Source organism: Grampus griseus (genome assembly GCF_964374135.1).
Source record: "Grampus griseus genome assembly, chromosome: 8".
Lineage (NCBI taxonomy): Eukaryota > Metazoa > Chordata > Mammalia > Artiodactyla > Delphinidae > Grampus > Grampus griseus.
This window is the reverse complement of record NC_139002.1, coordinates 64,472,852-64,497,564: the sequence shown is the minus strand read 5'-3', so window position 1 is coordinate 64,497,564 and position 24,713 is coordinate 64,472,852. Positions and strand designations below refer to the sequence as shown.

Below are 24,713 nucleotides of genomic sequence, written 5' to 3'. Positions count from 1 at the left end.
TATTACTGGGAGCAAATAACGCCTTCAGAAGTCACCAGCCAGAGCAAAGAGAGCTTTCCACTGACCCCGTGCAAGCTTCTTTCTGTGTTAATTGACAGCAGCCCTTGGCACGGGTGAATGAATCCCAGCAACTTCCAGCAGATTGAGTGGTGGAGTTCAAACAGCTTGTAACTGTCAGATAAAAAACAAGATAGTTTTAAGAGAATATGGGATGTATTAACTGTTGCTCTGTCTTTTGGAATAGGAATGACATCTGTTTGTATTAAAACAATCATTCCAGTTAAGCACAGATCAACGGCCCCATGGTGAGAACTGGAGAGAAATGACTTTTGACTTCATTAGAACCAATTGGCTAAGGTTTTAGGGGCACAATACGGAACAGTATTGGATCCTAGCGAAGCTGAATGAAAGCTTTTTGTACTCAGTTAAAATAGTGCCACTTCCAGTATTAGAAAATGTCTTGTTAGTGGAGAATCAATAACAAAATCCCTACTCTTAAAGATGTTTTAGAGTTAACATTGCACAAATGCAAAGAAGCATCCCGTGAAGACGCACTTATTAATGTTGTACAAACCAAGGAGAGGTTTTGAGATTACTCTTGGGTTTGATAACAGTTCCTTCAGAGTGCTGGGAGGCGGCAGAGCCCCCTAAAGGATTGGTACTGAGAAGAGCCCTGATGGTGGCAAACCACACAGGTGTCTACTTTTCTATGACCCCGTCATTTAGATGCATGTTAAACCATCCAGGAAAATAACCCTGTTTCCTACCACAGTTACAACAAGATCGGGCCTAATGAAAATTACAGTATACCTGAGAAGGATTTTACAGCAGCTAAAGGAAACCACATATATGAGGTCTCTCTCTGTTCTCTCTGCTGTTGTCCTCCAAGCCCACTGAGGGAGGGCCCAGGGACTAACTGAAGGTGGTCACATAAGAGAGGTCCCTGGGCAGGTGTCCATGGGGTGATGCTGAGATACAGTAGTCTCAGTCACCTTCAAAGTGTGGATTTGGTGGGGGTAGAGTGGAGGGTTGAAATTTTCTGAAAGTCATCTTCAAGAATATGTGAAAAGGTTGGGAATCTTCATCAGTCTATCTTCAGATTTTTGTAGAGAGATTCTCCTTTTCTGTTTGTATTCTTGATCAGCATGGGTAACAACATGGCAGAGATAAGAGTCTGAGGACATGTCCCTGGGGTCCACAGGTTCTGATTCCACACCCAACAGAGAGCTCCTGGTGGGTACTTTCTTTCTTTATTTTTTTAAATTTTTTTTTGGCCATGCCATGCGGGATCTTAGTTTCCCGACCAGGGACTCAACCCGGGCCCTCGGCAGTGAAAGCTCAGAGTCCTACCCACTGGACCACCAGGGAATTCCCTCCTGGTGGGTACTTTCTCTTCAGTGTATTGGGAGAGCTCCTACCTCTTTTGGGGAATTGAAACATCCTATCTCTTGGGTGACATAAGAAAGTTTTCATATCTCTGTTAAATGACCTGGCTTGATTTGAGTGATGTATTCTTTTAAAACATGGGACTGATGGACACCCAGGCAGGCAGGTCTGTGGCCCACCCCCCAGACCCTTGCCTCACTCCCGGGGTCAGGATTCTGTTGCAACCTGGTCACTGGCTGCGTGCTGCTGTTTTGCAGAGGGTCTGAGCTGCATGAATAAGAATCACGGCTGTAGTCACATCTGCAAGGAGGCCCCGAGGGGCAGCGTTGCCTGCGAGTGCAGGCCTGGTTTTGAGCTGGCCAAGAACCAGAGAGACTGCACCTGTAAGTACAGACTGGCACACAGCTGTGCTGGGAACCATCCTACCCCAGAGGTTGTCTTGTGCAGCCCAGCATCAGAAACATCAGGGAAGGCAGTCACGTGAGATATTGAGGGTAATCTCCTGTAGGGAAGGGAAATGATGTTTTCTAAACGAACCAGTCGGAAGGAAATAGCACTCAGGAGTAAGGAGTGTGAATGTTGGGGGCCAGGTCTCTCTGTTCCCGTAGAATAGAGTCAAATTTCCTCATCTGGCAGCTCTTTGGTACCTGGTGCCTGCTTCTTATACAAGCCTCATCAGCCTCCTTTCTCTAGACACCAGACTCCTGGCTTTTGGAGAAAGCCCCCATTCTTTCATGCCTCCAAGGCTTTTCTAAGCCTTCCTTCCTTCCTAGCTTGGTGAATTCTCACTCAATTTTTCATATCCTGCCTAACTTCTAATCATGATAAAGATAATAGCTACTTTGGGGGAGCATTTATTATGTGCAAAGCCTTGTCTAAAGAGGTGCCACGTTGCATTTAATTCTTACAGTCACCGCCTGATGAGCTAAGTGGAGGAAATCGTGGAGAAGGTAAAGCTACAGGGTCACACAGGAAGTAAGTGGCAAATGTAGGATTCACACGTAGGCCTGCCTAACTGTAAGGCTTGTGCTCCTGGTCACCATGATACAGAACGTCGGAAGCCTTCCCCGATGGCCTCGGACAAGGCAGCCAGTTTGTATTTTGGCTCCCATAGCACTGTTTATTCCTTGATGATACACGTGGCACTCTGGGGTTGAATCGTGTGTTTGATTCAACCACACGATTGGGTTGAATCTGGAGTTGAATTTCTGTGTCTGTCTCCCCAACTACGAGCCCCACCAAGTCAGGGATCTTGTCTTATTTTTGCCTCTCAGTCTTCCCCTGGATGTGCTCAATCCACATTTGTTTAATGGATGAGTCAATGAATGGTGTACACAGTCCAGACGCAGCTGCCACACAATGAGGAAACACAATAATAGCTCCAATGGATAATAGGAAACAACCAGCCATTAAAGGTGCTTCTAAACCACTATTTACGCCAGAGGAAACACTGAGGGTTTCCCTGTAGGAACTCTTCCCAAAGTCATGGACCCTCTAGAAGACGCCTGCAGTTTGCTGGGGATGGTTGTTTACAGTGAGTAGACCTCAGTGGTTAAGAGAAGGAGAGGCAGTTTCGTCGGTGAGAGACTCCTCTCTGTTGTCTCCATCGCAAACCAGAGTGCAACCTCAAAGCCTGACAAACCAGGGCTGATGCCACCGTCACCAACAACAGGTTCTGACAGCCTCACAGGGCCCCTAAAAGTGGGGCTGGCTCCAGCTGTCTTCAAAAGGAGGACCCAGGTCTCCACAGGAGAGCCACCTGTGGAGTGAGACTCAGCATTTTACAGCTTTTTGGGAGCCAGTAGAATACCTGAAAACTTACTTTTAAAAACTTAAAACGTTTTTAAGGTATCACTGCTCGAATAATATTATAAGATTATATTCAGATATTATAAAACTTGAGGATATAATAAAGAAATAATCCAGAATTCCACCACACAATCAGTTGTTTTGCTTTTTCCTATTCCTATTTTGTTGATATGCGTACACAATTTTTACACAGCTATAGTCACAGAATAGTTTTTTCTCACAGCGCAAATATGTTTTTAGTTCTTTTAAATTAGAAAATTAAAAATGGTTGTGTAAGAGTTTAAACAGTCCAAAGAAACATACAACATTTCCCCCTTTTCCTTTGCCATTTCCTTTGCCAGAGGTAACCACTGTTGAGTTTGATGAATAGATAGTTTTGTAGTTTTTTTTTCACCCTTGGCTTGTCATCAATGTGTTCATACATAAGCTTTGTAATTATTGGTTAATGTTGCATTAACTGTGTGCAAAGAGTCATCATTTCCTCTGATTACCCTCCCTTTTAACTAATCCACATGGAATCTGATGAGAGAAATCCTAACATATACATACAAATTAAATATTGTCTGTTCCAGATATTAAGTGTTATAGCATTTCCAAACGCCCTAGTACTTCTCGTGATAGAGCAAAGCACTAGTTTGGAATCTTTTGGTATAATTTCCTTTAAATAGTGAAAAATCTCCCCTGACCTTCCCATGTCTATCTTTCTGTATAACGTTGCTCTAAATCTGTCATTAATCATTTCTACAAGTCATATCGTGACTACCTGTTGATATAGACAGGGACGTGGTCTGAGTCAAGGTTCTCTCTTTTATGCACAATTCCTAGCACATGCTAGGTGCTCGAATACTTCCTGAATGAAAATCAGAGTTCTTCGGGAGCAAGTACAGCCCCAGTTGTGGAAACCTCCGTGCTTTATGGTTTGATTCTTTTTCCTCTCAGTGACCTGTAACCATGGAAACGGCGGATGCCATCACTCCTGTGAGGACACTGCTGCAGGCCCAGAGTGTAGCTGCCATCCCCAGTACAAGATGCACACGGATGGAAGGAGCTGCCTTGGTGAATGGTGACCCCAACACTGGGTTAGGGTCTTCCCCAGCCTGCTCGCCCCACCCCAGCCCTAACCCTAACGATTAATATTGTTTAGTACTAGAGGCAGGGTGTTTACAGTGCACATGCCCTCAAGCATGTCCCATGCTGCCTCACGTGTGGCCGTGGAAGTAGTCTAGGCCTGGACTGGGGGCCCCTTTCTCCCTGTGAGACCTTGGAAAGCCCTTTTTCCTCTCCTGGATTAGGCTGCTCCTGAAGCTGGTATTCTGAAGATCGGAACAGCACATCCCAAAAGGCCAGGGCAACGCAAAGTTAAAGCTAGCTGTTCATGATGACAGGTGGCCTTTGCCATCAGCAGGAGCCAGGGTTGCATATTTCTGGTGGGATGCCTGCCTGTCCTGCCCTTCATGGCGTGTCCTTTGCTAGCTCCATTTCAGATGTTCCCCAATCCAAGATTCTCTTTGTCCTGGACTGAGGGTTCTGGAGTGAATCTGAAGCTTGCGTTCCCCAAGGTCTCTGGTTAGTACAGTAGAATAAAAAAATCTTTTCCATATTTAATGTCTATTAAGGCTCTGAGGCCATTTAACACAGAGCCTCATTACAACATATTTTTATTGAATGAACAGAGTCACATTTCTCACACTGGTCTCATGTCTGGGATTTCCACAGAAGTGGTTGTGCAGGGGATGAACAATCTGACTCATTTAGTCTGAGAACTGTGCTGTTTGCATCTCTTGCAGAGCGAGAGGACGCTGCCCTGGAGGTGATGGAGAGCAATGCCACATCCATGGCAGATGGGGATAAACGGGTGAAACGGCGGCTGCTCATGGGTAGGTGCCTCATCCACCCTCCCCCGCCAGTGACGTTGTCCCTTTCCCTCCCCAACTTACTGCATCAGGCCTGAGCCTGGGGCCCATGTGCCCTCAGACCAGCTGAATTAGAGTCAGCAGCTCCTGTCCAGCCAGGGTGTGTCTGCTCTCCACTCACTGCTATTGCTTAGTCACCATCCAGGACCCCTGGTATTGTGGGAAGAGCGCCGGCCCAGCCATCAGAATAACTGGGTAAGCGTCATAACGCTGCTGAGACTTGCGCTGAGACTTGGGCAAACTGTCCCGAGCCGCTGTGTCCTGGTCTTGCTCTAAAATGGATGTAATACAGTTGACCTCTTAGGGTTATCAGGAAGCTCGGTTAAGACAATAATATGCAAAAGTGCCCAGAGTCCGCTGTCTGGGACTTAGTGGGTGGTCAGTGCATGTCAGACCACCCGCCCTCTGAGTAACTGTGATGAGAGAGGCATTTTGGGCAGCCCCTATTTAGCATATGGCAATTTGGCTGGGTTTTTGTCCACTGAGTCTTCTATTTTGGACTCAGCCCATGTTAATGGCAGAAGAGATGAATGGAGAAGAGTGGCACTTGGCTGGGGGACACAGGAAGGTCTGGCAGCCGGTCTGCTGGAGCTGGAGGTGACTGCAGACGTTCAGCGGTGGCTGTGAGGGTGGGCATCAGATCATTTGACGTTATTATTCTGGAGAAAGCTCAGCCTGGCCTCAACAAAACTGATCTTTCGATAGCTTCTGGATTTAATAGTCAGGTAAGATATTAAGCAGCCATTGGTTACCAGGCAGGTGACATTTCTGAGCTTTTTTCTGCCCTATTAAAATTATTATTTTTAATTGCCTTAAAATAGTACATATGAATAATATAAAAACCTTAAAAACTTAATTAGCACTATTAAGCTTGTAAAGCAATATATCATTTCCCTGTCTCCTAACTAGCCATTTGCCAGGGGCCACAATTTTCAATTCTCCTAGTTGTTTCTTCTTCTCCTGACTCCCCCTCCCACATGTTTCTGAAAAGGGAAGTGTATACAGTTATTCCTTTTTTTATAAATTTATTTATTTATTTTTGGCTGTGTTGGGTCTTTGTCACTGTGTGCAGGCTTTTCTCTAGTTGCAGCGAGCGGGGGTTGCTCTTCGTTGCGGTGTGCAGGCTTCTCGTTGCGGTGGCTTCTCTTGTTGCAGAACACAGGCTCTAGGCACACGGGCTTCTGTAGTTGTGGCACACGGGGTCAGTAGTTGTGGCTCACAGGCTCTAGAGTGCAGGCTCAGTAGTTGTGGCACACGGGCTTAGTTGCTCCGCGGCATGTGGGATCTTCCCAGACCAGGGCTCGAACCTGTGTCCCCTGCATTGGCAGGCAGATTCTTAACCACTGCACCGCCAGGGAAGTCCTACAGTTATTTCTTGATGTGTCAGGTTTTATTTGTTTTGTTTTGTTTTTGTTTTTCTTGGCCGCACTGCACGGCTTGTTGGATCTTAGTTCCCCGACCAGGGATTGAACCTGTGCCCTCGACAATGAGAGTGCGGAGTCTTAATCACTGGACCGCCGGGGAATTCCCTTGATATGTCAGTTTTAGATATTAGCTTTTGACTTCCTACCACAGAAGAATAAGTTATATCTCCCTTCTGTCCCCTTCCCCCATATCCTTAATATAGTTTTATCACAATTTACATATTATGAATATCTAAATATGATTCACCCCTGAGTCATGTAATGTGCTATGATTATCTTTTCTTTGTTTGCTTAATTTTCTTAGTACCTCTTACCAATTTTTTTTGCAAATTTCTGGCGGAGCTCTAAAACCTTTACAATATGTTCAGATACAGCAGATAACTTATCAATTCTATTTTCTTCTTAAAAAGTCCCTTCTGAGGCTTCCGCCCTGCTCTAGCAGGGCCTGAATCCTGGGCCAGCTGCACCTCTGTCATCCTGGCCTATCCCTGAGCCACAGCCTGGGAATTCCCTTACCCATGCTCCTGTTTTGGTGGATCCCATGTCTTCTCTTTTGTTAGTTTACATGGGTAGATATAGATTTTTTAAAAACTTTGCATACCTGAAAATGCCTTTATAGTCTCCCTTCACCCTTTCTTGAGAATTTGCCTCAGGATAGAATTCAAAGTTGGGAAAAATATTCCATCAGAGTTTTAAATAGCGCTCTATCGTTTTGAGCATTCAGTGTTCTTTCAAGAAGTCTAAGTCACTTTTAGTCTTGATTCTTTGTATGGAACCTACGAGAGCTTCTCTCTGGATGTTCTCAGGGTCTCCTTTTTGTCCCTGGTGATCTGAAATTTCACAACGATGTCCACACTGTGGGATTTGTCCCACTTGTTATTCTGAGCACTGAGTAGGCCTTTTCAAGAGGGACATTCGCATCCCCTGGTTCCGAGAAATTTTTCTTTTGATAACTTTCTTCACTTTTCTCTTTCTCTCCGGGACTCCTATTAGCTGACTGTTGTAATTCCTGGATTGCTCCTCAAATTTTCTTCTTTTTTCTCTTCTTGATATTTTTGTTCTACTTTCTAGGAGATCTTTCATTTTTTTCTTCTAATCCTTCTATAGGGTTCTTTTTAAATTTCAGCTTTCATATTTTAATTTTTTAAGAATTTTACTTTGGTCTTTTGTTGTAGGAACCTGTTCTTATTTCATGGATGCTTTTCTTACCTCCCTGAGGAAATTAATGATAAGATTTTCTAACTTCTCTGTTGTTCCCTGTATTATCTTTGCTTCCCTCAGGTTCCTTTTCCCTTGTTTGTTTGATTTGGTGTATTTATTTCATACTAGAGGCTTTCCTGAATGTCTGGTGATCCTTGGCTGACTTTTCTTATTTAATAGTGGAATATTGAAAAGCCACTTGGATATTCTATCAGCTGGTGGGCTTTATGCTTGGTTGACTAGGCAGTGGCTTAGTCATTTCATTTGGAGATCTTCAAATGCCAGAATCTATAGGTCTTTTCCCTTGGGCTGGTCAGTTTGGCTGGAGAGGAATCCTTCAGTCTCCTGCTGAGGGGATTTAGACTTGGCTGCCAGTGTCCTGGGAACTGGAGTGCAGAGGGGGTGAAAGTTTGAGATCTCTCTTTTCACAGTATAGACTTTCACCTGACAGCACCTCCTCTGCTGTTACTGGTGCCCTTTTCCAGAGAAGAAATTTATCTGCTTTAGTCCAAATAGGGATGTGCTGTGGGCTGTGGAATTAAGATGGGGATCTGGGAGCCTATCTGTTATACAGACTCTCAATCAATCTTCCTATTTTTAACTCCGTCCTCACCTCTGCCTCTAGACTAACTTTAGTACCTCCAGTTCCTGAGCCTCTCTGGGATTCTGTGGCTCAGATGAGCTTACCACTTGTTGGCATCACTCTGCAGACTGCTAGGTTTTTTTTTAAAAATAAATTTAATTATTTTATTTTTATTTATTTTTGGCTATGTTGGGTCTTTGTTGCTGCGTGCAGGCTTTCTCTAGTTGTGGCAAGCAGGAGCTACTCTTTGTTGTGGTGCTCAGGCTACTTGTTGCAGTGGCTTCTCTTGCTGTGGAGCATGGGCTCTAGAGTGCGTGGGCTTCAGCAGTTGTGGCACATGGGCTCAGTAGTTGTGGCTCGTGGGCTCTAGATCTCAGGCTCGGTAGCTGTGGCACACGGGCATAGTTGCTCCGCGGCATGTGGGATCTTCCCAGACCAGGGCTCAAATCCGTGTCCCCAGCATTGGCAGGCAGATTCTTAACCACTGCACCACCAGGGAAGCCCCACTGCTAGGGTTTAACTTTCTGCTATGCCAGTTACTGTTCCTGCATTGACATGCCACTTCCAGAAGATTTGACATCTTTCATCTGTTGTCTTTTATTTGTCCTTAAGGATTTATACTTTAAAAAATTTATTTACTCTCATTTTAATGAGTTTTGGTGAGGAAACAGAGATAAACATACATGTTCTATCTGTCATATTTAATCAGAATTAAGTTTACTGCCCCCCCCCTCCCTGCCCCCAAGGCTTTACAGAGGTAGCTATGGATGTAAAATCAGTTTCTGGATGCCTAAGTGCTAACCGTTGAATGAATGTTGAATAGCATTTGTGTATTACTTGGAATTCATGCATAATATACAGAAATAGAAGGCCATTAGCTTGTTATTCTTCATCTCTATAGATATGATTTAACAACTGCGGCTGCTTTTTCATGTAACTATGACAGGTCTTTCTCCTTTCAAGGAAAGGTAAACTTCTAATCTGAGTTACTTGGCAGTTGCCAGGAGGAAGTCATTGGTCTGCGGCAAGGGAATGGGTGGCGTGGGCAACGTTTACCCTCTCTTGCTTTGCCCATTACACATGGTGAATAGAGAAGGTTCAGGATAAAGGAAGGAACATCCCCCTTTGCTGTGTTCTGCATTCACATCTAGGCTGCTAGATGTGGTCATACTTGCAGGTCACTGGCTGTCGATCAACAGGAACTTTTAGTGGCTTCAAATCTGCCACTGAAAAGGCTCAGCAGGTTGGCAGAGGCATCTTTCCCCCTCTCTTACCCTGTCAGGCTTCCTCGGGAGATGTCACTTATTTAGATGGGTGCAGGGAGGAGCTGCCCCTGTTATCCCTCTAACTCACCTGCGGGTGGCAGCGGCTTGGGATATGACCATGAGGACCCCACACGCTTCCTGACTTTCATGAATTTTTGTCAAGTATTAACACTGCACCAATACCCCTTTCTTCCCAGCTGTGTGATCACTTCTTTAGGAAGCTAACTGCCTTTTTCTTACCTCCTTGGCAGAAACATGTGCTGTCAACAACGGAGGCTGTGATCGCACCTGTAAGGATACTTCGACAGGTGTTCATTGCAGTTGTCCCGTCGGATTCAGTCTCCAGTTGGATGGGAAGACCTGTAAAGGTAGCCTGTGCCTCTCCATGCGGCTAATGTGTGGGAGTAAAGCTCTTCCCCTCCACACCTCCTGAGTGACTCCAGATTTGCTTATGATTCATATTGATCAAAAGGAAGCTTTTCTTCCCTGGGCTAGTAGAAGGTTGTAACTGAGTAAGCTTAATTAGAACCAGCTTAATTTCACTAACTGTTGAGAAGGTCAGCTTCTACAAACATCAAATGATCCATTTCAGGCAGTGGCCTTATTAGAAGAAAGCAGTTGTTCAAGGGAACATTCTTTTGCAGGAGATAATATCATCATATCATAAATAACAGTCTAGAGATTATTATATAAATAACAGCCAAGATTGTTATCCAGAGAACAATGAATAACTGTACGATTAACTTGTACTGATGAATAGAGACCCCGATGACCTAGTATTTCATGGGCCCGAGTACAAAGGCTTAGTTCTTTAACGTGATAAAAAAGTAGATAACCAGTTACCAGTTGAAACTGAGAAAAGATAAAATTAATTGAGTGTCAGAAATCACTTAAAAGCATTGAGGCTATTTGATCGTGGTGTAATTTGCCAAAACAAATATTCTAGTTCCTTATAACTTTAATCATTAAACTGGAATGGGAAGTATAGGAAAGGAAGCCATCTTATCTTGAGAGACTTGTGCAAGGATGAGAATATAATAGGACATCACCGTTCTTTCCCATAGCTTGTTTCCTTAATGCTAGTCAAGGGAGGGGCAGTGTAAGTCAGAGTTCTCCAGGGGACCAGGCACTTGTCTTTCAAAATGGGTTAAACCAGACAAGAGAACATGTGTAAGTTTAAAAACATCAGCAAACATCCTTAAATGCTTTTATGGGTCTGTTTTGTTTCAGAGAATAATGAAGCACACACAATAGCACTTCAGGGATTTGTCGATAACGAGGCAAGTATCGCTGTCTGATTTGCCGATGCTTGACTGTTACAGATATTGATGAGTGCCAGACGCGCAATGGAGGTTGCGATCATTTCTGCAAAAACACCGTGGGCAGTTTTGACTGCAGCTGCAAAAAGGGATTTAAATTATTAACAGATGAGAAGTCTTGCCAAGGTATGTCCTGAAACATAGCTAGCTGTGCTGTGTAATGCCCACTGGTTGGATCGGAGAAGACGAAACCCTGCTCGGGCAGAGACTGGCTCGCTGGGCTTCTCTACGGAGTCATTAATCCAACCTCCACCCTGTGCTTCACTTATTTCATCTGTTAAGTAAAATAGAAACACTGAGGTAGCTCACAGGTATATTTTGGAAATTAAGCTGTTAATGATTAGAGAACACCTCAGTGAACCCATGTGGTGTGATTACAGCGGAGCTCGCTGCTAGAAATGGAATGGATCACAGAATGCAAGCAGGGTTGCATTAGGGTGTTGAAATTATGAATAATTTTCCCTTTCTAAAATTCCCTTTAATGTTATGGATTTTCTAACAAAATTTGGTGACAAAAAGTTGTTGATTTAGTTAACATACCTTTTCTCAGCAAAAAGTTGGGGTCAACCAGTTGGTCCCTTCCTTATAGGCCTTGTTTGAATGACCAGCCTTTGGTGTTTGGGGAAAGGGTAGGGGTGAGGGAGGGAGGGGATTAAGTTGAGGAAAGGCTGGGCAGTTCTTGGGCAGGATTTCAGACCCCTTCTCAGACACATCCTTCCCATATAAGGGGCGCAGCAAGGGAACTTCTCTGGGTAGCAGTTGTTGATATTAATAAGTGTTTTGCACAGTGATAAGCTGTTTTGGGTTGGGGGCATCATTTATATTTTCAGCTGAGCACATTTTATGCCCCACTGATATATAGAAAGAAACTCTCAGGAAAGATGTGCTGTCATTTATTTCTGATCCATTGCTGAGAATAAGAACAGCCTAACTTATTTTGTTAGAAATCCCAGAATTAAATCAAAATCAGAAAATAATATCTGATTTCACTTCATATAATAAAGATGCAACATTACCTTTCTATAATCTTATGGTGTGAATTAGGTTTCTCTCTTGTTTTTTTCTTCTTGGTATGTAATTTGTCAGACACTTCACACCCCTTTAAATTCAGCGAGTTCACTCTAGATGACTACTGCACAGTTTTCTTCTGTTTGACTTGGAAGGAAAATTTGCCGTTCCACATAATGTTTCATAATGTATAGAGCAAGAAATACTATTTAAGCTGTGTCAACACATTAAAAAGGAATTAGAAAGTGATCTGCTTATTTTTGACAAAGCAAAAGCCTGTTGTGAGCAGCCAAAGTCAGCTACTGAATGAGCCCACTTTCTCGGTAACTGGCTGATATTAATAAAAGAATTCATAGAATGATATCAATTACTACAGAAGAAGTGGACTTTTTCTCATTTTTCACTGATCAGTCTTGGTAGAACAAATATTTACACAGAACAAACTTACTAAAGAAATTGTCAGGACTTCTGGGAAAAGTTACGGATGAAGAGGTTTTGTAAGATTTTGCCCTCTTTTATTTCATGTTTTTCATTCCTCCAGTCCCTTCCAAATGTTTGTTTTTTGTTAACATAGTTTCTTGTGGCACGTTTGGTGTTGAAAAGGGATCTAGCAATGGTCTAGTTGGCTTCCACTGAGTCCTGGTTTATCCATTTGGAGATACAAGTCATAACTCTGTTAAAATCTTCCAAAGAGTTGAGGAAGTGAAGCACTGAGATTCTAGTGTACAGGAAAGATGTAAGAACCAGACCAGGGAAGAAGAGATGATTAGACTGACAAATGCAGCCTCCTGAGGCTAGTTTCCATGACCTCAACTGCAGCCAAGGATGCCTTCATGCTGAACCGGGAAGGGAGGGAACCATGGGGGAGGAACTGGAACGGAACCATGGGGGAGGAACTGGGACTGAACCATGGGGGAGGAACAAAGCCAAGGGATTGGCCAAGAGGATCCTGTTTGGTGCTTAAGCACCACATTTCAGTGTCTGCAATAGAAAATTACTGAGGATGTTAATGTTAATGCATTCTTTTAGTGCAGAGGGCATTAAAACCCTGGATCAACTGGCCTCCTGGGGCCAGAAGATGAATTCTGGCAAGACCCAAAAGAGATAGGAGCTAGATTTCTCTCCGGCTCAAGTGTTTTCTCCTTTTAATTGGCCATAGCTTATAAAATTACTATTGCTCCTTTACCAATTAGTAATAGAACAGTAATAATGCACAGGCAGCACCCTAATAGTTTACAAACCCCTTTTGGTTATGTTATCTCATTTGACTTCATTTAAATATTTTAAATTATTCAGCCCTGCAGATAAGCATGGGTGAGAGAGACCAACCGAGCTTTTAGGCAAGTGCAGTGTGCAACAGAATTTGGAAATAAGGGTCCTGGCTGTGAGTATACTTATTGTGGGCTGCTCAACACTTTGTTTAACACAAGTGAGCCGGGAGAACTGATAGATAATTTTCACTTTGTTGTTTTTGTTATTGGTCAGCAACTGGTGTTCTTATAAGTGTATTCTTCTCTCCACTGTCCCTCAGAGTTGGTTTCAGCTCCCCTCTCCCTTTGACAATTACAGATGTGGATGAATGCTCTTTGGATAGGACCTGTGACCACAGCTGCATCAACCACCCTGGCACGTTTGCATGTGCTTGCAACAAAGGGTACACCCTCTATGGCTTTACCCACTGTGGAGGTGAGTGGAATCCCTCTAGAGTCGGATGAGGCTGGGACTTATTCCTAAGGTTTCCCCAGATCAGGGCCAGTTTTTCTACCTTGGGGGCTGAACCGGACACACCAGGCCCTATACAGTAGTAGGGAGTCCATCGACTCGCGGGAAGCAGCTGCTATGGGAAATCGTCCCACATTGATCCCTTTAACTCGTCACGTGTGAAATGGAGTAGAGAGAAGAGCTGAGCTCTTGCAGTTGTGAATTCTTTATGGACTTTATTGATACAGTTGTACTCAGACAGTGGGTGGGTCTCTCAGGAGCTGGTGCCCTGTCCGCTGGAACTTCCCAAGATAGTAAAGTCATGGCCCTCGGAGAGGCTTGGCAGTGCGCCAACTGATTCCACAGCTCTGCTCTGCATAGGAACTGGCTGCGGAGCTTGGTTTGAGCTCTTTGAGCTGGTCTTTGTGCAGGTCTCTGAGCTGGAAGTGGGACCATGGACTCTGTCTCCCTGCTCTGAGCCCTTGCAGCAACATGTTCTGGTGTCTCATGACCTTACAGCTAAGTAAACTATGGCTTAAGTCAGATTTGGCATCACTCTGCTGTCTCTAATCATCAGATTCATTCAGCAATCTTTGAGAATACAGATTCTTATTCTAAAAGTCTAGGGCTTCAAGGTGATTTTGGGGATCTGAGGATGTGGGAACCACTGGCTTTAGTACTTCCTGCCCAATCCTTGTTTCCTGTGTCCTTAAGAAGAATGGATAGTAGTGATTTGCTGTAGATAGTGTTGTTTTTCTTCTCCTTTTCAACACATCCCTAGCATGGCTGAACACATGCCCTTCCAGTCCATCAAGAAACCCCGAGGAAATATTCCCTGAATATGGACGTGTATTTGGGTTTTAGTTGGAGTCACCTTCTGACCGGGACTCAGTCTCAAGTTGATGGGGATTAGTGCAACTCATTTTTCTTATCTATATCCCAACTATATGAACCGCCAAGTGGGGAGTCCTAATTCTCTCTGTCTCTCTTGGGATGTAGCCCAGGAGGATGGTGGAGTTTTAAACTGGAAGCCTGTGCAGTGTCTGAATTTGACACCTGAAAATAGAGTGTGACCCCCTTCTGAGTGTCCTTACTGGCGGAAATGTTTGGTCAAGAATGGAACTTGAGTCCATGCTGGTGAGGCTTGTGCCAGGAAGGCCACTGAGTGGGGAGTGGGTCAGCTCGTGCCAAGTGCACATTCTGAAGGCCGTCAGCACCTTCCCTTAGTTCAGTGAGCTTCAGCCGTGCGACTCACCTCCTGCTCCTTCCTTGATGGAGGGATCGTGTCAGCCAGGTCAGCAAATGGCTGCTGTGACAGGAGAGCGTTTTGCTCCACAGACACGAATGAGTGCAGCGTCAACAACGGAGGCTGTCAGCAGGTCTGCGTGAACACCGTGGGCAGCTACGAATGCCGGTGCCACTCTGCGCACAAGCTCCACTGGAATAAAAAAGACTGTGTGGGTAAGAGGCGCCGAGGCTCGGGCTCAGTGTGCGGGCTCACCGCTGGCCCAGTAGCACTCTCCCACGTCCCCCTGGTCCCACTGGACCCGGAGTGCGGCTGACCAGTCCTCCACTGCATTCTCCTCCCCCGAGCTGCAGCAGCCGTTCTTTAAATCCTTCAAAAACAGGAGATACTTTGCAGGCCCTTGGGAGTTTCCTTCTGTGCTTCTGTGTAGGTTGGAACTCACTTCTGTTTTCCTGGTTGCTTTTCTGCATGAAAAGAATAGAGTACAAGGCGCTCCTTTACCCTGGGGGAAATAAACATGGTGTCCGTGTTATGTGCTGGGCGTCGGCACTACCTTCCCTTCTTGGGGCCTTTGAGCATGGGACTCAGCCGTCCTTGTCACACCTTCTCTCTCTGTAAGTGTCTGTATTTTGTCCTGTCTAGAAGTGGAGGGTGTCCTGCCCACTAGCGTATCACCCCACGTGTCCCTGCAGTGTGGTAAGAGTGGTGGAGGAGACAGGTGCTTCCTCAGATGTCTCTCTGGCATTCACCTCTCTTCAGGTGAGTGGGTCCCAGGCCCTGGGGCAGGTCCTCATGCCAGGGCCAGGCCTTCCTGGCCTTCAGGTGTTAGATGGCTTCAAAGGGCTTCCAGGTCTTTGACCAGCTGCCCCCTGACCACTGGAGGCCCATGCTCTGAGACCCTGTATTCTGGGGGCTTTTCTAGTGGTTCACGTGGAGTGGGGTTGCGGGTGACTTGAGCTGCCACCGGGAGAGACTGTAACCTTGCTTACCTGCTGACGATCCACATTCTGTCTGTCAGGACTGCAAGAGGCCTATTCTGTCACCTGCGGCTCTTCCTCTCCTCTCAGGAGCAAACAGCAAAAATCAAATGACTCTGCTTTTGGGGGTAATTACCAAACCTGCGTGTTGTCTCTGGGGCTCACGGTGTTCAATGGGCTTCATTTGTGGGATACTGTTCTTGGGCGTTGGCTTTGTTTTCTTTTCTCCTAATCTCTTTGATGCCGCAAGCACGTTACAGGATGTTCTTACCTGTAGCCGTGGTGCCTGCAATCTGACTCGCCACATAACAGACACTTACTGAGTGTCCATTGTGTGCTGGAAGGCTCCATGCAGCCCTGGTGGGTCATCATATTGGGCAGAGGCCCACGTAGCTCTAGGACCAGGAGACGCAGGTCTTCCCAGCTCCCTGTACCATAGAGCACCTCAGAGGCTTGGCAGGAAATGTGGGCTTGGGGCACATGGCATCAGTGGAGACAGGGACATGACAAGGGGAGCAAGGATTCTGACCAGGGACAGGGGCCCAAACCCTTTATCAAAAGACAAAGAAGGACATTTAAAGCTTTTAAGAGGCCTTGTACTCCCAGATTTAGACAAGCATCTGTGATGATGTCATGTGAACATCTGAATAAGGAAATGGTTCTTGATGTCCATATTATGTATATAAGCAAAGATAGAGATGCAAAGCATGATAATAACAGCTCGTGTGAATTGATGGAGCAGTTAAAACATGCCAGCCACTGTGTTACATGTATTAGCTGATTTAATCCACACTACAGCCCTCTGGGGCAATTTTACTGTTATCCTCATTAACCAGATGAAGAAACTGAGGTTCAGAGAGGTGAAATAACATATCCAGAGCGACTCAGATAGGAAATAGTGGAGCCAGGATATTGACCAGGCAGTTTGGGTCCAGAGTCTTAAGCATTATCCTTCACTGCCCGTCTTGTCTGATGTTTGGACCCAGCCAGAGGGGACTTCACAGTCTGTTTCACCAAAATTCGTAGTGATGATCACTTGGAGATTAAGGCCACCCTAAGGTGAGCAAGCAAATAGTTAACAGTTATTCAGTTCTTACTATGTACCAGACAGTAGGCTAAACACTTTTTGTTTTGCATTATCTCATTAATCCTCACAGCAGCCCGGTAACGTAAGGACTGTAATTATGTCTATTTTACAGATGAGAAGACTGAGGCTTAGGGAGACTAAGTACCTTGCTCAAGTTCTCATCACAAGTCGAAGGGCTGGAATTTGAATCCTGGTCATTGGCTCCAGAGCCTAACATGATTAAGACTGACCATGGAAGGAGAACAGAATTTTCCATATGAGACCCTCAAAGTAGGGCTTGCTCCCTCACAGACCCTGAAAATCCTAGCCACGTTTAGTGAGTGCCATCCTTGTCTGGAATGGTGGCTCCCTCAGCCCTGTCCTCCCAGGACAGGCTTATTTAGGAGAATCTGCCCTTCCATTTCCCTCAGCTGTCTTGCTCAAATTTGAACTGGGGGATTCTGGCCTTCCTTCTTGGAAAGGCACAGAAATGACCTCATTTTTCATCTCACCGTTGAGGCTGTTTTGGGCCCTTCCTTTGTTATGTTTGAGCCCTGGATTCATCTCAGATGGAGCGATAAGTGTAACTCTTAGGAGGCTCCTGGTGCCCCCAGTCCAAGGGAACGGGCGCTCCCCAATCCCAAACTTTCTTGGTCTCAGCATAAGAGAGGGGCTCAGGTTGTACTTCCAGCAATGGACAGCTCTCCATTACCCACTGGTGTTTCCATTCCTTTGCCTCTGAAGGTAACATCTCTCACTTGTTTCTTTCTGAAGATGTCGCCACCGTCAGGACAAGTGTAACCTTTAAGCTAAATGAAGGCAAGTGTAGTTTGAAAAAGGCTGATCTGTTTCCCGAGGGTCTGCGACCAGTACTACCAGGTATGGAATCAGATGGCTGGTGCAGGGAGCTTGCCTGCATTGTGGGAAAGGGGCCTGTAATGAGCCGAGCCATTCAGATGGGATCAAACAGTTCAGAATCTCTGTGGACTCTCTTCACGAGATGAAGAAGAGCCTCACTTGGCACCTCCGTATGCTTCTGGAGTTATTCTTCAGGGTTTCCTTTGCAGGGTACAAAGAGTGAAGCTCTGGGGAAAGCTGTGAGTTAATAGGAATCAATGAGGGCTTAAGATGCATTAGTACCTTGTGATCATACTGGGTTAAATTTTCTAGACCCTAGAGTTTCCTTAAAATAATCCAAAATCCAAATCCAAAGAAATGAAAAAAAGGTTTGGCTCAGAAAGGGTAATCTTTGATGAACAAAGATGTAATATCCAGCTTTCCTGCTGGATTTAGTTTTGGGAGGCAGTGATGCCATTTGGCTTCAGCAGAACAAATACTCTCCAAGTAGACCTGGCCTTATGAAAAGAGCAGAATCCAACATTCCTCTTTCTTCCCCAGCTCACATTTCCAGTATTATTTCATAGAATAGTTTTAGAAAAAAAAAATCAGGAGTCATGTATTAGGGAGGGTTCTTTCCCCAATCTACCCTCAAATAAACTGTACAAACAAATAAATGCAAAACCACTTTAGTCACATATAAGTGCCTATTTTAAGTAACTAACCAAGATTAATTTGGGCACCTCCATTTGATGGAATATTATGCAGCTATTAATTATGGGTTTTCAAAGAATGTTTAATGACATTAGAAAATGTTCTTGTTATAATGCTAAGATGGAAAAAGAGAGAGTAACATTGTGTATATCTAATACGACCTAAATTGTATAAGAAAAAGCGTGAATAGAAGAAAAACAAAGAAAACTCACCATGTCCTTATTAGTGGGTTATATGTGGGTGGAAGGATGATGAGTGATTTTAATTTTTGTCCTGCATTTTCCAAATTCCCCACAGTGAGCATTTATACTTTTAATCAGAGGGGAAAGCATTATTTAAAAATAGATTTGGGGGCACAGTGGTAGAGAGTCTGCCTGCCGATGCAGGGGACACGGGTTCATGCCCCGATCCGGGAGGATCCCACATGCCGTGGAGCAGCTGGGCCCGTGAGCCATGGCTGCCGAGCCTGTGTGTCCGGAGCCTGTGCTCCACAAAGGGAGAGGCCACAACGGTGAGAGGCCCGCTACTGCAAAAAAAAAAAAAAAAAAGATTTGGTCTTTAGTTCACTTAATGGTATTGTACTAATGTTAATTTCTTAGTTTTGATAAAGATACGTGTAAATGTAGGATGTTAACATTAGGGGACACTGGGTGAAGAGTATATGGGAACTCTGAGTACTCTCTTAGCAACTTTTCTATAACGTCCAAGCTTATTTCAAAATAAAAAGTTTAAAAAATAGATATGGAAAAATGGAAAGGAAAACAGGTTCAGAATGAGCATCTGTTCAGTTTGAGATGTGAAGTTAGCCTTTTGAAAAGGTAAGATAGATCTTTAGGGAAAAATTAATTTGCCTTCTCCTTCCTTTGGTCCTGATGACCTGCTGATTTGAACATCCTTATAATGTTAGAGAAGAACACGATACAGATAATTCTTCAGTTCAATAAAGTAAGATTAGTTAATTGTGTGGATGGTATGCGGACCTGCTCTTTGGTTCTGGTTAACAATCATTAGTTAAAAGATTCACTGGAAGCCATGGAGGGAGGAGTGATGGCCAAAGTCAGGAATGAGGATGTACAAAGCCCTGCCTTACATAACACTTTCACTCCCATCCTACGTGCCTTCATGATATTGTTTGGTTCTGTTGATTCTTTGTGCCATTTATTGCTCCTGGTTATTTCAAACTGAGCCATCATTGTTGACGGGCTTTCCAGCTTTCCCTTTGGGTTGGAATTACTCCAAGGTCAGTTTGCCTGAAAGCAGGAGTTAATTTCCTTGCTACTCCTGTGCTCGTTCCTTACTTGAAGCCCCTCAGCCCCTGCTTGAGACATCATAGTCCAGCTTTAAAGAAACCAACTGTGAGAACATGAACACACCTTAACAAATTACCAGTCAGGAATGCAAGACGATCTTTGGTCCCCATCTTCCACAGGTGTGGCCAGTCAGTCGGAAACATCCAGCATTTATTCATGGAAATAAGTTTCAAGAGCTAAATTGTAAAGTTATATAGGTGGCAATACTGGTTCTTCAGGATTAAAGTGTCATCGTGCTGCAAGCTGAGGGCTTGCAGCGTCTTGGCATATGGAGTTAATCATCTAGTCCCTTGAGAGTTGTTCTAATGAAATGTTTACAGAGTTGTAGCGAATGTTCAGCTGAGTGCTTTGCCAGGATTTGGCTTCCGATAATTTTGTTTCTTCATACAGAGAAGCACAGCTCAGTAAAAGAGAGCTTCCGCTACGCAAACCTTACATGCAGCTCTGGCAAGCAAGTCCCGGGAGCCCCCGGACGACCGAGCACCCCTAAGGAAATGTTTATCACTGTTGAGTTTGAGCTTGAAACTAACCAAAAGGAGGTGACAGGTTGGTTTGAAAACAGTCTGTGGTGCCAGACTTCTTACGGCTTGCTCCTTATTTCTTTGCCTTTCACTTTTCATCATTCTTGCCGGGGGTGGGGGGGTGGCCGGAAATAGTGCAACCACTGAAGTATCTCCTGTTTTTTTTCACCCCCAAACTAAACTGAATTGTTTTGGAACCTGATGATTTTATCTGCTTCATCAAAACCCAAAGCTACCATTTTGGTCAACAAATTTCTGTTTGAATTGAATGCTGCCCAGCCTGCTAGGTGTCCAGCTCCAAGCCTCTCCCCATGCTGTGCACAGGGAGCTGTGGGTGTTTGTGGGTCCTGCAGTTGGTCTGGACATGCTCACATGCTGCAGCCTGACCCCTCCACTGCTGTCCCTCTCGTTTCTTCAGCCTCTTGTGATCCGAGTTGCATCATAAAGCGAACAGAGAAGCGGCTCCGGAAGGCCATCCGCACGCTCCGGAAGGCTGCCCACAGGGAGCAGTTTCACCTCCAGCTCTCAGGCGTGGACCTCGAAGTGGCTAAAAAGTCTCCCCAAACATCTGAACACTGGGCGGAGTCCTGTGGAGTGGGTCAGGGCCATGTAGGAAACCAATGTGGTGAGTGGCCTGCTGGCCGGGACATTCTTGCTAACAGAACTGTCTTGAGCTCCAAAAACACTAAGGGTAACCAAAAGCAAGTCTGTCCCATCCTTTCTCCCCAGGCTTCTTCCAGAGAACACCTGGGACACCCACGCTCATTTAAGAACTACATGTGGGTATTGGCCTTGCCTACAGGATCAGGAGCCCCCAGCACCTGGCATAGTGCCTGGCACTTAATAACTCTCTGTTGGGTTGAGGGACAGAATGGAAGAGGCAGGGTTGATGAGAAGAGGGAGTGTTGCCCCTTAAGGATCTGAGGGACCGTGGTCTTCAAAGCACTGTGGTCCCCCAGCTGGGGCAGGACTGCAAGTATAAGGCCTCCATGAGCCTTCTCGACACTCCACTATCACAGTTCCCCTATCATCCCTCTGGTGTGACACATGGTGGCAATGAACAAACTCCTGTCCATAGTTTTATGCAGAGGCAAGGCTGGGGGTCGCTCAGCTGCCTTATGAGATCCCTGAGCTATGGCCCAAGCTTTCTAGTAGTGTCAGTTCCAGTGTATGGTGGTGGTGGTGGTGGTGGTGGTGGTGGTGATGGTGTGTGTATGTATGCGTGTGTGTGCATGTATCAGAATTAAACTTGAGCAATATCAATTCTATTCCTCTGATGAAGTTCCAGGCAAGAGGAATCTGGGCAAGACGTTCCAAGGTGGTCAGTCTTGAGCTTTGTTTGTTGTGAGAGACTGTTCTGGGCAATTATGAGAGATTCTACCTAAAAAGTCTTAGATGGGGGGAAATTAGGGTCTCTCTTTACAGTAATACTGTAACCATTTGTTGAATCCTCATCTGTCACAAGCATAACACTAAGCATTATATCTGCATGACCTCATTCAGTCCTTCCAGTAATCTTACCAGGTAGGTATTATTATCTCCATTTTACAGATGAGCAAACTGGAGCTCAGAGGGATAAGTGCTCTTGCTCAAGGTCCCATGGATGGTCCCACTCCAAAGCCTGTGCTCTGGTCCCAAGAAAGGTGAATTTCGATAACCAGACCCCTCCAGAGTAAATTGGTGTCCTTTCTGTAGTGTCATTGGAATCATGAGGCCTGAGAAATGGTGCTTGAGCTAAGGAGTGATAAAGCAGTGTTTCTGAAGAAGCAAAGCTGAGCCCAGAGGCACTTGTTCAGAAGAATTGTCAGCAATAGGTCCACAGCCCAACTCTGTTGCTTTGCCAAAACATAGTGAAAATCATGTGTAAAATCAGTGTAACTGTCCACCAGGGGCTGGTTCTCAGATAGTCTTGACTTGTATTCCAGCTGACTCTCCTAAAAAAAAAAAAAAAAAGGTAAGAACAACCCAGCTGGTTGGTTGGTTCTCACTGAAAATTCTAAGAGTTCCAGTTTCCATACCAAAATGGTGATGAGAGTTGGCTGTTGCCGCCCTGCTTTCCAGGGTGAGTTGCAGAAACTGTCAGGATAGGCGGGCCAGCCTCCTCCTGGCCTCTCAGAGCTGAATTGCACCCCTTCCCCCAGCTTCTGTCCTGTGGGAAGAGGCCCTGCAGGCTCACCAGGAAGGTTTATGGGTCAGTTAAGAGTTCAGGAAAAGCTAGTGTCAAGGGCCCTGTGGAACAACTCCCAGTGAGAGTATTATTAGTACTACCATGGGGATGCTTCTGGGGAATAGAGGCCTCAGGGGGAGGATTAGGAGTTACTTAACAGAGGCCTCATGACCGTGACAGCTGGTGAAAAACACTCAGTACAAGGTTTGTGTAGCTGTTGTGTGTGTGAACGTGTCCCTGAGATGCTTATCACGCTGAGTTAAGTTGGATTTGCTTCTAAGAGAGGCCATGTATCCTGTCTCAAGAGCACCCTCTAGCACTGGATGAATTTTGTAGTCCACAACGTCAGGTTCACCCTGCCTGACAGCAGTGTTAAAGATTTTACCATGTCAAAGAAACAGCACAAGGAACTACCAGTGAAACTCCTTTCTCCTGCTGGAGGGAGGAAGTGGGTGTAAAGAGGAGTCAGGTGTGTTAGTTAGAAAGGCTTTTTACCCAGCAGACTCCTGGCATGGGCAAACCATGGTGTCTTTGTGTGTGTGTGTGTGTGTGTGTGTGTCTATTATTCCTGATCTATTTAATGGTGTTAGAACATCATGAAAAGCAGGCTTACTGGTATTTTCTGAGCTCTGATGGCACATGCAGTGGAGACAAACCTAGGGTAGTTCTTTTTAGAAATTGTTTTGTGTTTCTAGAAAAGAGCCCAAAGACTGCTTTGAGTCACTTGGAAGGAGAGATGGAACCATTATGTTTTTCCTTTAAAATATTTTTTATTTAGTTTTTAATTACCTAAGTGGTGCATATTCCAAATGATACAGAAATGTACACAGTTAGGATGGAAACTTTCCCATCAGCTCCCAATCCCACTCCCCAGAAATAATCACTGTCAATAGTTTGCTGTGTATCTTTCCACATCTGTTTTTATGCACGTATAAAAATGAAATTTTATTGACTCATTCAATAAATATTTATTGAGCACCTACTGTGTGCCAGATACTATTCTAGGTGCTGGGAATCCAATAATGAGACAAAAGAGCAAAAATCTCAACCCTCATTGAGTTTACATTTCTGGAGGTGGGAGACAGACCACAAACCAATAAAGAAGGAAATATATCCTGTAGCAAATGGTGGTAAGGGGGTGACGAACAGGTAAGCAGAGAAGTAGAATAGAAGATTCTATTTTGGCAAGGGGAGGGGTGAGGAGGAGTGTACTCCCCCAAAACATAGACTGTGTTCAGGGACAGTGGTCATTGGAAAGTGTCATTTGGGCAGAGATGTGAAGGATGGGAGGAACCAGCTATGGGGAGATCTGGGGGAAAGAGTCCCAGCCAAAGGCAACAGCAAGTACAAAACCCCTGAGGGCTGGAGAGAAGGCCAAGATGATGAGAGCTGAGGGAGGGAGGGCAGAGGAAGAAAGTAAGAGCAGTAGCAGAGGGCCAGATCATGTGGGGAGTGGAAATCCTGGTGAGGTCGCTGAATCTGAGTGAGAGAAAAGCCAATGAAGGGATTTGAGTGAAGAGGTAACAAGGTTCTGACTTAACGTTTCAAAAGGATAACTTTGGCTGCTGTATTGAAAATAGGCTGTAGGTTTATGTGTGAAAAAAACCAAAAAATATATCAATGCAGTTTTAATAGTGCTGTGTATTGTTTTTAACTACAGGGTAAATCATGGACATCTTTCCATGCTAACAGAGGAGCTACCATACTTCTTTTAAAGCTTCCTAATCTATATTTGTTTTAAGACACCAGTGTTTATTAGCCATACTCCTATTGGTGGACATTTAATCAAGTTATTCCTGATTTTTCTGTTACAAATAACGCTGCAGTGAATTTTCTTTTTGTGCACATGTCCAGTATTTCTGAAGGATAGACGTGCAGATGTCTAATTGCAGGTCAAAGGACATGCATATTTAAAACTGAATAGATGCTGCTAAATTACCCTCCAAAAAACATACTAATATAAACTCCCTCCAACATTGTATATGAGTGTTTTTTGCCCTGCCTCATTGCTAACATGGATTATATATTACTGATCTTTTTCTTTTTTAAATTTAATTTAATTTATTTTTGGCTGCGTTGGGTCTTCGTTGCTGTGCATGGGCTTTCTGTCAGTCGCAGCGAGCGGGGGTTGCTCTTCGTTGCAGTGTGCATGTTTCTCATTGCTGTGCCTTCTCTTGTGGTGGAGCACAGGCTCTAGGCGGGCGGGCTTCAGTAGTTGTGGTATGTGGGCTCAGTAGTTGTGGCTCGCGGGCTCTAGAGCGCAGGCT

General features: G+C 44.9%; 1 protein-coding gene across 7 annotated transcripts in view; it reads left to right on the top strand.

Moving 5' to 3' along the window:
* The window catches only part of SCUBE2 (signal peptide, CUB domain and EGF like domain containing 2), a 67,724-nt gene that overhangs the window by 15,713 nt on the left and 27,298 nt on the right, over positions 1 to 24,713 (top strand). For 3 of the 7 annotated variants that reach the window (XM_082660439.1, XM_082660441.1, XM_082660445.1), the window contains 12 exons: positions 1,644 to 1,769; positions 4,135 to 4,251; positions 4,983 to 5,072; positions 9,832 to 9,948; positions 10,903 to 11,025; positions 13,477 to 13,593; positions 14,947 to 15,069; positions 15,497 to 15,613; positions 15,873 to 15,959; positions 17,672 to 17,776; positions 20,149 to 20,304; positions 20,698 to 20,904. In XM_082660439.1, coding sequence (XP_082516565.1) covers positions 1,644 to 1,769; positions 4,135 to 4,251; positions 4,983 to 5,072; positions 9,832 to 9,948; positions 10,903 to 11,025; positions 13,477 to 13,593; positions 14,947 to 15,069; positions 15,497 to 15,613; positions 15,873 to 15,959; positions 17,672 to 17,776; positions 20,149 to 20,304; positions 20,698 to 20,904 — 1,485 coding nt within the window. The remainder of the gene's footprint in view (positions 1 to 1,643; positions 1,770 to 4,134; positions 4,252 to 4,982; positions 5,073 to 9,831; positions 9,949 to 10,902; positions 11,026 to 13,476; positions 13,594 to 14,946; positions 15,070 to 15,496; positions 15,614 to 15,872; positions 15,960 to 17,671; positions 17,777 to 20,148; positions 20,305 to 20,697; positions 20,905 to 24,713) is intronic. The other 4 variants (XM_082660442.1, XM_082660440.1, XM_082660444.1 and 1 more) reach the window with 3 other exon arrangements.